Genomic DNA, 12,047 nt, shown 5'->3' with positions numbered 1-12,047 from the left:
TGGGCTCTCCTAAACTCGCATTCCTTACCCCAACATCTCGTCTCCGATTTGTTGGCCTGCCGTGCAGTTGGACTCAGTAACATTTAGACTCACCCCGCATAGTGAGAATGCCAGCCTGTGGCAGGGCATTTAGTAGCCTTTCCTCTTGATAAAAAGTCAGAGACTGCTCATGAATGGGGACCAGCCCTTTAGTGGCCCTTTCTCCTGGGCCTGTGTTCGATCACTGACTTACTGGCAAATTCTTTCAATCGTTGAATACCTGTCTGTCTCATTGGGTAAACTTTCATCTAAACATCTTATCTAGGGTACATGTAAGTGGAAAAAAAATGTTAAGACTTTCTTTGATCGTTAATAAAAGATCATGGGGGAAAAAGCCTCAGTAGCTTGTGTTAATCATTAAACTTGCCCCATGGTCAGCTCTGAATTTTTTCTTTAGCACAGGTTTGGCTGGGACACAAACGAGTTAGGTGAGTTACAGCCTGACAAGTTACAGCCAAGTAAGTTACCTGTGCCGCCGCGGGTGGGCTCTCACCAGGTAACACAGCCATGGGTTCCTGAGAGGAAGAAGGTCATTCTGAAAGGAACAAGGTCGTTCTGAAAGGAAAGGACTCCTCCCTTGAGTCCAAAGGAGAGAGGAACAGGAAAAGGTACTGTTGGGTTCAGAAATGTCTCTGCCCTGTGTTTTCTAGGTGTTGCCTTTTTGCTAATATGTTAAACAAAGGAACTGGGGGATATGATGTAGTAACCTCCCAGGTTTGTCTTTTCAAAGCCCCAAAGGGAGCGGGGCTGGGAAGGGGAGAGAGAGGAGGAGGAAGAATGAGGGCAGAGTGGGGAGAAAGACAGGGGAGAGAGAACTGACCAGAGGCACACAGCTCTCCTCTGGTTGAAAATATTCTGGTTAAAGTATTTAAATGGAGGCTGGGTTTGTTCTTAGGAAGAATTAGTGGATAATCATTTTAAGAGAAAATACATTTGTTATTGATTTGATTGCTCTGTTTTAGAGGGAAGATGTAGGTCTGAACATAGAGGTTTTTTAAAAATTAATTTTTATTGGCGTATAGTTAACTTACAATGTTGTGTTAGTTTCTGCTGTACAGCAAAAGGAGTTAGCTGTACAGGGAAGTGAATCCCCTCCCTTTTGGACTTCCTTTCAGGTCACCACAGTACTTTGGCTAGAGTTTCCTGTGCTTTAGAGTATGTTCTAGTTAGTTATCTGTTTTACACATAGTCTTTATTGATAGTGTATCTGTGTTAATTCCAATCACTCATTTCCTCCCACCTGCCCCCTCCCAACACAGGGTTTTAAGAAAACCAACATGCAACTATTTACTTCTGATGTTCCAAATTTGGGAGTAGGCACCAAAATAAAATGTTAAAATCCCAGTCAGATTGAAAATCGACTCTCCTGTGCCTAACATATTCTGCTGGGTGTGACAAGTAAATCAAATCCAGTGCTTTTGGACTATAAGTAACTCCTGGGTACTTTTCTCTAGGCAGTAGATGTATTTCTGAAAATTAGATGTTTGAAAAATGAATCCTATTCCAAATCGGTGTAAAATATAGAGAATTTTACAAGTTAAACACCTGCTTAATCTACTTGAAAACTTTAGAACTCCTCTTGTAAATGAGAGTAGCTTCTGCTCCTACCCCAACTGCTCGGTACTTGAAGGCAGGTACAAAGATAATTTATCTCTGTTTTCCCAGCTCCAGTGGTACAGAATCTGCCTCTAATACAGGAGACATGGCAAGAACTGTGGGTTCGATCCCTGGGTCAGGAAGATCCCCTGGAGAAGGAAATGGCAACCCACTCCAGTAGTCTTGCCTGAGAAATCCCACGGACAAAGGAGCCTGGAGGGCTACAGTCCATGGGGTTGCAAAAGAGTTGGTTGGACACGACAGTCACTAAACAACAAAAGAAAGCATGGTGCTCAGAGTATATTAGGCATACAATGAATGTTTGTGGAGTGGAATGAGCTACAGGTGATTATCCATTGCACTGTCTTAATTCGGACATACCTAACAGATACGTTTATTCTTAGGCTTTTTGTAGATACTCTTTTCCTGGGCATTTATTTATTTATTTATTTTGTAATGGTAAAACTATTTTTTCTGGCTTCAGTGTTTTCTCAACCCCTCCCCCCCCAATATCAATGAAAGGGGTTTGTTACATTGAGGATATAATGTTAACATGTGGAGTCTTGCTTCACCTGTTACGAGGTCAAGAGGGGTGGATGCTGCTCCACCTCCTCCAGGTCATGGACAGGGCGTGACCACCAGTCCACCTGCAAGCAGGCCTCCTCCCACCCCACCCCAAGTACTTGAAATGTACGTTTTGCGCAAAGGTTCTACAACAGGAGCTGTTTTCAGAGATGCACTTTTCAGAGAGCCATGTGGCATTGGGATCATTGGGATTGAACACGTGACGATGCTGTTCAAGCCTCTGTATAAACTTTTAAGATTGTGATGGGTGGAGATCTACTCATCTTGCTAACACCCAAGACAAGCCTGGTATGTAAGTTTTCCTGCTTATGAAACCCGGCACCTGCCAATCTGGAGTGTTTGCGTCCTTCTAAGGTGTCTCCTTGCCCTCCGTTTTTGGAGGCCAGTTAATTTTTTTCTTAAACCTTTATTTATTTGGCTGCACCATGTCTTAGTAGCAGCATGTGGGATCTAGTTCCCTGACTAGGGATCGAACCCGGGCCCCCTACATTGGGAGTGTGGAGTTTTAGCCACAGGACCACCAGGGAAGTCCAGTTAATTTATGAATCTACGTGGGGGACAGATTCCGTGGAGAGGCAGATCCTGAGTTGGGCCCTGAAGGAGGCCAGGAGTTCATTAGGGCACAAGAAAGTTGGGGGACTCTAGAAAGGGCCCAGCAGGATCCAAGGCAGAGGCTGCCGTGTGGGGAGCTTGCTGGGTTCAGCAAAAGGGGAAGTTGGAACGATGAGGGGCAGGTCCTGGTGAAACTGCGGAGTCAGAGCTTTCTGTGGGACGCAGAGAGCCTTTGAAAGGAAAACTGACCTTTGTGAGTGTCTTCTTTGTACCAGGCCCTGTGTTAATTTCTTTAGGTATATATCACCTCTGCTGCTGCTAAGTCGCTTCAGTCCTGTCGGACTCAGTTATTCTTAATAAAAATCCTCTCAAGTGTTCTTATCCTCTGTTTGACGTGATAGAGGTTTTGCTTTGAATTGAAAGCATTAAACAGGACAATGCCACAGTGAAAGCAGTGTTTAAGGAAGCTGATCCAGGCGTGGTGGATTGAGGTAGAGGGACCTGGGGTCCTGGGGTCCAGTTTGGAGGGTCCAGCTTTTTCTTCCTGTTTCTCCCTCCCTGTTTCCTCTGCTGTGAGAGTAAGATACTGCTGCTGCTGCTTGGTCACTTCAGTTGTGTCTGACTCTGTGTGACCCGATGGAGTGTAGCCTGCCAAAATCCTCTGTCCATGGGATTCTCCAGGCAAGAGTACTAGAGTGGGTTGCCATGCCCTCCTACAGAGGATCTTCCCCACCCAGGGATCGAACCCTGGTCTCCTGCATTGCAGGCAGATTCTTTATGGCTGAGCCACCAGGGTAAGATAATGTCGTCCAAATTTCCACTAGCATCAGTTTTTCAACCTGTTACCATGTTTAACATTCATTTTGTTAAGCTCTTTACTCTTTTTGCATGTTGATTGCTTCCTGGAGGACCGAGACTTCCAGAGAACAAAACAAAACAACCCCCTCCCCCCATCACCATTAGCTAGTATTTTGACTCTGGGATTTCCTTACTTTTAAAATGTAAGTGTTTGTTTAAGAATGAATTAATGCAAGAGGTTACTATCACTTACCTAGGTTACGTATGCATAAAATGAGTAAATGAGACAAAGAGAGGGGGTAGAATAGTGATGATTTTATATACGATTCTTAGATTGTCCTTTTCTTGCAAGTTGGGATGATGGTGGGTCTCTCAGAAGATCCTTAATTTTCCAAGTTTTAACACAGCAAAGCAATTGTATGTAAGCCAAAATGATTGTCATTTTTTTTTCAGTTTGTTTTTATAAAGCTATGCTGCTCCAATCAAAATTGAAGATGTGTTTAATGTCTGAGCAATTTTGAAAGGATCAGTTTCAGCAGACAAGATGACTGGCTGGCTGATCTCTCTGACAAGTATCAAAGTACTACTTCTGGCAGGTGAGTGAATGTGTTTTGAAGAGATTTTAGGGAGATCACAACAGGTTACCTTGAGAACTAGTTTATTGATACTTAAATATTATTGGGAAAGGTTGAAGGCAGGAGGAGAAGGGGACGACAGAAGATGAGACTGTTGGATGGCATCACCAACTCAATGGACGTGAGTTTGAGCAAGCTCCGGGAGTTGGTGATGGACCTGGAAGCCTGGCATGCTGCAGTCAATGGGGTCACAAAGTGTCAGACATGACTGAGCGACTGAACTGAACTGAACTGAACAGAAATATTATTGGGGATGACCTACTAGTGTCTGCTCTAAGACTGAATTTTCTCTGCTTAATAATTTTCTGTTTATTAGTTGATGCTATGCTAAGTTACTTCAGTCATGTCCGACTCTGTGCGACCCCATAGATGGCAGCTCACCAGGCTCCCTCGTCCCTGGGATTCTCCAGGCAGAACACTGGAGTGGGTTGCCATTTCCTTCTCCAATGCGTGAAAATGAAAAGTGAAAGTGAAGTCGTTCAGTTGTGTCCGACTCTTGGCGACCCCATGAACTGCAGCCCACCAGGCTCCTCCATCCATGGGATTTTCCAGGCAAGAGTACTGGAGTGGGGTGCCACTGCCTTCTCCTTATTAGTTGAGGTTGTACATTAAACAGTTATAAATATATACTTTAATTTTTAACAGCCAGTGGAAGTTGCTATTATAGTCTAGAGCTTTTAATAATAACTCATAATCTTTTTATAATTCCTTTTTGAGCCATACAATGCAGTTCTTTTTAGATTTTATTACTTTATCTTCCCAAAGGAAGGCTTAGCTTGTCTTAGCAATGAACGGGCAACTAAAATTTTCTTTTCTGAAATTGTGTCACTACTTTTCTCAGCAAATTCGGTTATCCTCTGTATCTTCTTGGGGGCTTCCCAGGTGGCACTAGAGGTAAAGAATACGCTTGCCAATGCAGCAGATGCAGGAGACACAGGTTCAATCCCTGGGTCAGGAAGATGCCCTGGAAAAGGAAATGGCAACCCACTCCGGTATTCTTGCCTGGAAAACCCCATGGACAGAGGAACCTGGGCTGCAGTCCATGGAGTCGCAAAGAGTCAGACACGACTGAAGCAACTGAGTGCACACACATCTGATACAGCTTTGAGGGCGAGTGTGAGCTGGTCTGGCCAGAGTGCCACCAACGACTGTGTTCTTGTGAATGTGCCTTTACTGTTAGTGCAAGTTCATGTTCCCAACTTAGAGTGAGGCCAAACAAAGAGAAACGTCAGCGTTTGGAGCAGAGAAACGTTTATTGCAGGGGTGTCCAAGGAGAATGATAGCTTATCCCCTGGGGGAAAAGCAAAAGCCAAACAAGCCTGAGTTCTCTGAAGATTTTCAGGAAAGCCGTTATAAAAGTCAGGTGAGAGTTGGGGGGTCATCGGGTCAGCTGTCACAATTCTGACTGATGGTGGTGAGGTAACCGGATGCTGTCACAGAGGTTAACATTATCAGTCCTCAGGCTCCTGAAGGCCTGGGGCTCTGTGCTCAGGCTTATCGAGTAGTTAACATCTTCCGTTTGGTGGGGGATTTTCATATTTGCAGAACACCTTAGGAAATGTGAATCAAATACTGTTATCCTGATATGTCCTGTTATCCTCAGAGAGGACGAAAAGCAGAGGCTATGGGGAAAAGCCTGTCAACGCCCCCTGTCCCCCACCTCCTGGGAAGGCCCCATGGGGTCCTACTCAGTTGCATCATCACTCTTGGGCACTGTGCCACCTGCATATATGTACATGGATGCCCTGGGCTTGCCAGAGTTGGCGTGGCCTTGATGATCCTTTAACTTTGCTGATACAGAAAATGAAAAGTGTTTTATAGGCTTCACTGGGGAGCTGATTTTTGCTGGCTTTACCTCAGACAAGGAATGTCCATCCAGGAGCACCCTCAAAGATGAGGCATTGATAACGTCATACTCAGCCTGCAGTCTGTATGGGAGAACCCAGGTTAGCCTACTGTGCAAGTCTATAGGGTTTTTTTTTTTTTTTTTTTAATTCCAGCACTGATTCATGCTTCACTGCTTCTCTGAGCAGGCAAAGCAAAAATTTAGAGGATTTGTATTTGGGGAGTGATTCTGATCATGTATTCAAAAGAGGATGGTGTACTGAGTAGGAAGATTAAAATAGAGACAGCTTCTAAAAGTTTCTGGGAAGTGGAAATATTAGAAATAAGTGGTAACTGTAAATACAACCTGATGAATTAAGAATTTGATGCAGGAGATGCAGGAGACACAGGTTCAATGCTTGGGTCAGGAAGATCCTCTAGAGGAGGGCATGGCAACCCACTCTAGTATTCTTGCTTGGGAAATCCCTTGGGTAGAGGAACCTGGTGGGCTACCGTCCCTGGGGTCACAAAGAGTCGGACATGACTGAGTGATTAAGCACACACACACACACACATAAAATATCCTGATTAAAGAGTGAGAAAGAGGGGAGACATATTTCGGCTTCCATTAGGAACCAAAATGTATCCTGGAAGCTTCTTCCAAAGGAAGTGGAAATTCAGGAGAGTCTTGGTGAACACTGGGGTTTTGGATGTCTAGGATCAGTCAGAACTTTTGCTAAAATGGGAGTTTTGAAGGCGTGATTCTCCAGACTGAAAGCAGAAGGGACACTTTGTCAGAAATGCAAATTCTTGGGCTTCACCCAGACAGAAGCAGAAGCTCAGGGTGGGACCTTGTTCTGGGCTGTATCAAGCCCTACTGGTGATTCTGAGGAATGCTGGAAGGAAGCTGGGGGACTGAATTTGCACACTGAAGCCACTGTCTCTCCTATTCACTTACAGTGCCTTGTCTGAATATCCACATTGAACCTGAAGAAGGAAGCCTCGCAGGGGGAACATGGATCACAGTCATTTTTGATGGTAAGTCTTGGTCTTGCCAAATGCAAGTTTCTTATTTACTGATCTAAAGAATCCTAAAGGATGTGAGTCTTTGGTTTCTTCTTGTCTAAGGCCAGATGTAAAAGAGGTCCTGAAGGGGGATGGACCTAGGGAACACCCTCTCTGTTACTATCAACAGGTGCTAATGTCACATCACAGCATTCCGTGTTTGGGTCCATTTCCTTATTCTGAGCTGTGGAGTGGACTCAAGGAACCCTGATGAGATGATGCACATGTAGCATAGAACTTAGCAATGTGACCCCAGAACCTTGGTTATCTTCCTTGTTGATAATCCTACATGCGGGAGTTTCTAAACCATGGCTCAGTGTCTCCATCTTACTCCACAATAAAGAGTAACTTTCAGGGTTGGAGAATTCTTTCCTGGATTTAGACGGATGGACCTGAAAAGAGAATTTTTAAAAAATAAAGTCATAAATGAGAACACTCATTCATATGGCACTCAGAAATGCCTTGGGAAACAAGGAGCCTTTGAATTTTAGGTAAACTCAGTGCCTCCCACTGCCCCCTTGTGGCATGTTTTTGTATTGCCCAGTGTGGATTACAGCTCTGTTCAGCCTGAGACTCCTCTGTGCCTTGTGTTCAGGTTTGGAGTTGGGTCTCCTTCATCCCGCCAATGGCTCTCAGCTGGAGATCCACCTGGTGAATGTGGCTCTGCCAACGCTGCCCAGCATCCCCTGTGACGTCTCCCCTGTCTTCCTGGATGTTCCAGCCGTGATGTGCAGGACCAGGTACCCGGGACAGGGAAGGCCAAATGGGATGAGTACTTTCTTCATCTCTGTAGCTTTTGGTGGTGAATTAGAGCAACTTCTGCAGTGATTGCATTTACCAATATAGTTCCCTGTCAGGGCTTTAAGGCTTAATGAGGATGAGGTATGGGAAATGATGAGACTCTGGGAAAGATTTTTGAGAATTTTACGCTATTTATAAGGAGGAGTCGGATTATGTTTCCAGTTGTTGATTTTTTTGCAAGGTTTCTATTGATATTCAGATTTTAATAAATGAGGCCATTTTACCATCTTCTTCCCTCGTGGCTCAGATGGTAAAGAGTCTGCCTGCAGTGCAGGAGATCCGGGTTCAATCCCTGAGTCAGGAAGATCCCCTGGAGAAAGGAATGGCAACCCACTCCAGAATTCTTGCCTGGAAAATTCCATGGCCAGAGGAGCCTGGCAGGCTACAGTCCACGGGGTCACAAAGGGTCAGACATGACTGAGCAACTGTTGCTTTTGGAGTAGGCATAATTGTAATGACTGTACATTAACTAAAAACCATTTAGAAAGGAAATTCACCTTAGTCTTCAGTTTCTTTGCTGAGTTCGATGTGATGTTTACAGGATTCCAGATTTTCTATCGTCCTACTTAAGTTTTCGTTGGCCAGCAAAATTTACACTAGTTCATTCTTTCTTTAGTATCTTAGACATGCTGCCTGAAAGTGGATCATTCGTTAAGAGAAAAGGAGATTATGATTTCCTTTTGTTTTCTGTTTCCTCTTTCAGGAAAGCTCCCCCTCTTCTATCTCTGCCTATTGAACCAACCATACTGCACACACTCCCTCGCCCCTAAACAGCCAACTGAGTATCATCTTTCCCTTCCTTCACAGGGGGACAAGTAGGAAGTGAAATCCAGGCTTTGAGGAAGGAGCATGTTCTAGGAATTCATCCACATGATGTGTGTGTTTGTGTGTGTGTTACACACTTTCTTGTGCAATTCATCTTCCTTGAGGGAGGACCTTTTTGTAATTTACACAAAGACACAATATGCACAGCCTTAGTGGCCAGGTTTGCTCAGCTTTTTGTTTCTCCTGACACTATGGCAGCTGCTCACTTTTCAGATTCATCCTCATGAAACTAAGTGCTTTGAGGACAGAGGATGTGATCAACTCATCCTTGTAGTCCTTATGATGCTGAGCACAATATCTTGCTAGTAGAAGATGCTCAATAGATATTTCTTAAACTGAAGTTCCTTATAGCATTACTATAGGGAGAGATGATTTCCATAGGTTATATAATATTTTAGGGGATAGAGTTCTTGCAAGAACTTGCTATGAAATAAGTCAAAGCTCTAACAATTTGTATGTTCTATTTTCTCAACCCCAACATACTAATGACTTTAACATGCACCATTGACTTTATATCACCATTTTAGAAGAAAAGAAATATAACCCTCTTAAATGTACTCATTGATTGGAAGATGAATATCAAATTAAATTAGCACTCAAACGTGAGACAATAATCAATGAAATACTGTTATTATAATAAAAAGACGTCTGAGTTTGCAAAATTTGGCATTGGAGCGTCTAAATCAGCACTGCCCAACCAAGATATAATGCGAGCCACAAAGAAAACTTCACATTTTCTAGTAGTCACTTAAAAAATTTGAAAGAAAGAGGTGAGATTAATTTTAATGATACATGTTATTTAGCTCAACATATCAGAAACACTGTCATTTTGCATGTAATCAATATGTAAATTACTAATGAGATACTTTATACCCTTCTTTGCCTACAAAGTCTTCAAAACCCAGTGTGTATTTTACCTTAATAGAATATCTTAATTGGTACTAGCCACAATTCTTCTTTTTTTAATAAATATTTAATTAATTTATTTGTTTAGGGCTGCACTGGTCTTTGTTGCTGTGTGCAGGCTTTCCCTAGTTTTGGGGAGCAGGGCCTACCCTCAAGTTGCAGTGCACAGGCTTCTCATTGCGGCTGCTTCTCTTCTTGCAGAGCACAGGATGTAGGGTGTGCAGGGTCAGCTGTGGCACACAGACTCAGTTGCTCTGCGGCAGCATGTGGAATCTTCCTGGAGCAGGGCTTGAACCCCTGTCCCCTGCATTGGTAGCCGGATTCTTAACCTCTGACCCACCTGGGAAGTCTGGGATTAGCCATTATTCAAGCGCTCAATAATCACATATGACTAATGGCTAGCACATTGGACAGTGAAGATTTAATATTTAGGGTAATGCTAAAGATTTTAAGAGAAGTTTTGGAGGGGAGACACTTCTAAAATCTAACTCTGTATTCATCATATTCTCCTCTCACAAAAATCAGACTGAATGGTGGCCTTGAAAAGGCGAAGAAATCACTGTGATCTTCACGAAAAGAGGAGAGAAGGTCTAGGACTCTCTGGGGGATAAGGGGAGTGTTTATGGGCTGCTGGAATAACTGTTAAGTCAAGAGTTTTTGGCAACATGTAAAATCAATGCCTTTTATCAGAAAGAGCCTCAGACTCAGGTCCTACTTTGCCCTTCACATTGGTGTTTACTTACCCAGATCCCTTAATCCATGAATGTGGTTGTTGTTCAGTTGCCAAGTCGTGTCTGAGTCTTTGGGACCCCATGGACTGTAGCCTGCCAGACTCCTCTGTCCACGGGATTTCCCAGGCAAGAATACTGGAGTGGGTTGCCATTTCCTCCTCCAGGACATCTTCCCCAACCCAGGGATCAAACCTGAATCTCCTGCGGTGGCAGGAGGATTCTTTACCACTGAGTCACTTGGGAATCGCCTCTATATGGAACTCATTATTTTTTAAATGGAAACTAGAGTAGATTATCTATCAAAGTCCCTTCCAACTCTTTACAGGACAGAATTTTTAAAATTTCAGGTACTTTCAATAAAAGATTCATAACTTTTGCTGAAGGATCCAATCTTTAAAGTCTAGTGAATGCATGGGTAGAGGAGGTAAAAAGTGAAATACAGGAATCCTGGGTTAGCTCTGCTTCACAGGTGCAGAGGGCTTCCCAGATAGCTCAGCTAGTAAAGAATCCGTCTGCAGTGCAGGAGACCCTGGTTCAATTCCTGGGTTGAGAAGTTCCCCTGGAAAACAGACAGGCTACCCACACCAGTATTCTTGGGCTTCCCTGGTGGCTCAACTGGTAAAGAATCTGCCTGCAATGCGGGAGATCTGAGTTTTATCCCTGGGTTGGGAAGATCCCCTGGAGGAGGGCATGGCAGTTCACTCCAGTATTCTTGCCTGGAGAATCCCATGGACAGAGGAGCCTGGTGGGCTGCAGTCCATGGGGTCCCAAAGTGTCGGACACGACTGAGTGACTAAGCACACACACACACACAGGTGCAGGAAGGAAGTCTGAAGTAGTGAAGTTGGACTGGCAGCTTTGGCAATTCATGTTTTTTTAAAAAATAATTTTATTATTTATTTTTAATTAGAATATAATTGCTTTACGGCATTGTGTTAGTTTCTGCTTACAACAGTGTGAATCAGCTATAAGTATACACATATCCCCTCCCTCTTGAGCCTCCCTCCTGTCCCCTTACCCCACCCCTCTGGGTCATCACAGAGCAGCGCTGAGCTCCCTGTGCTCTCCAGCAGCTTCCACTAGCTGTCTATTTCACACGTGGTGGTGTAGAGATGTCAGTGCTACTCTCTCAGTTCATCCCACCCTCTCCTTCCCCACCAGGTCCACAAATCCGTTCTCTACATCCGTTTCTCTATTCCTGTCCTGCAAATAGGTTCATCAGTGCTATTTTTTCTAGGTTCCATGTATATGCGTTAATATATGATATTTGTTTTTCTCTTTCCTGACTTACTTCACTTTGTATGACAGACTCTTTATTCATCTGCTGCTGCTGCTGCTAAGTTGCTTCAGTCGAGTCCGACTCTGTGCAACCCCATAGACGGAAGCCCACCAGGCTCCCCCGTCCCTGGGATTCTCCAGGCAAGATCACTGGAGTGGGTTGCCATTCCTTCTCCGATGCATGAAAGCGAAAAGTGAAAGGGAAGTCGTTCAGTCGTGTCCGACTCTTAGCAACCCCATGGACTGCAGCCTTCTAGGGTCTTCCATCCATGGGATTTTCCAGGCAAGAGTACTGGAGTGGGGTGCCATTGCCTTCTCCGCTTTATTCATCTACATCACTACAAATGACTCAGTTTCTTTCCTCCTTATGGTAGAATGATATTCCATTGTATCTGTGTACCACGTCTTTATC

General features: G+C 44.1%; 1 protein-coding gene across 1 annotated transcript in view; it reads left to right on the top strand.

Moving 5' to 3' along the window:
- Window positions 1-444: 444 nt before the first annotated feature.
- Window positions 445-12,047, top strand: part of PKHD1 (PKHD1, fibrocystin/polyductin) — a 443,492-nt gene continuing 431,889 nt past the window's right edge. Inside the window, 4 exon segments of the mRNA XM_027525460.1 lie at window positions 445-647; window positions 4,024-4,166; window positions 6,990-7,067; window positions 7,690-7,834. Coding sequence (XP_027381261.1) covers window positions 4,115-4,166; window positions 6,990-7,067; window positions 7,690-7,834 — 275 coding nt within the window. The 5' untranslated portion in view covers window positions 445-647; window positions 4,024-4,114.

Source organism: Bos indicus x Bos taurus, chromosome 23 (assembly GCF_003369695.1).
Source record: "Bos indicus x Bos taurus breed Angus x Brahman F1 hybrid chromosome 23, Bos_hybrid_MaternalHap_v2.0, whole genome shotgun sequence".
Taxonomy (NCBI): domain Eukaryota; kingdom Metazoa; phylum Chordata; class Mammalia; order Artiodactyla; family Bovidae; genus Bos; species Bos indicus x Bos taurus.
The sequence above is the reverse complement of the archived record's forward strand: the minus strand, read 5'-3'. Positions and strand labels throughout refer to the sequence as shown.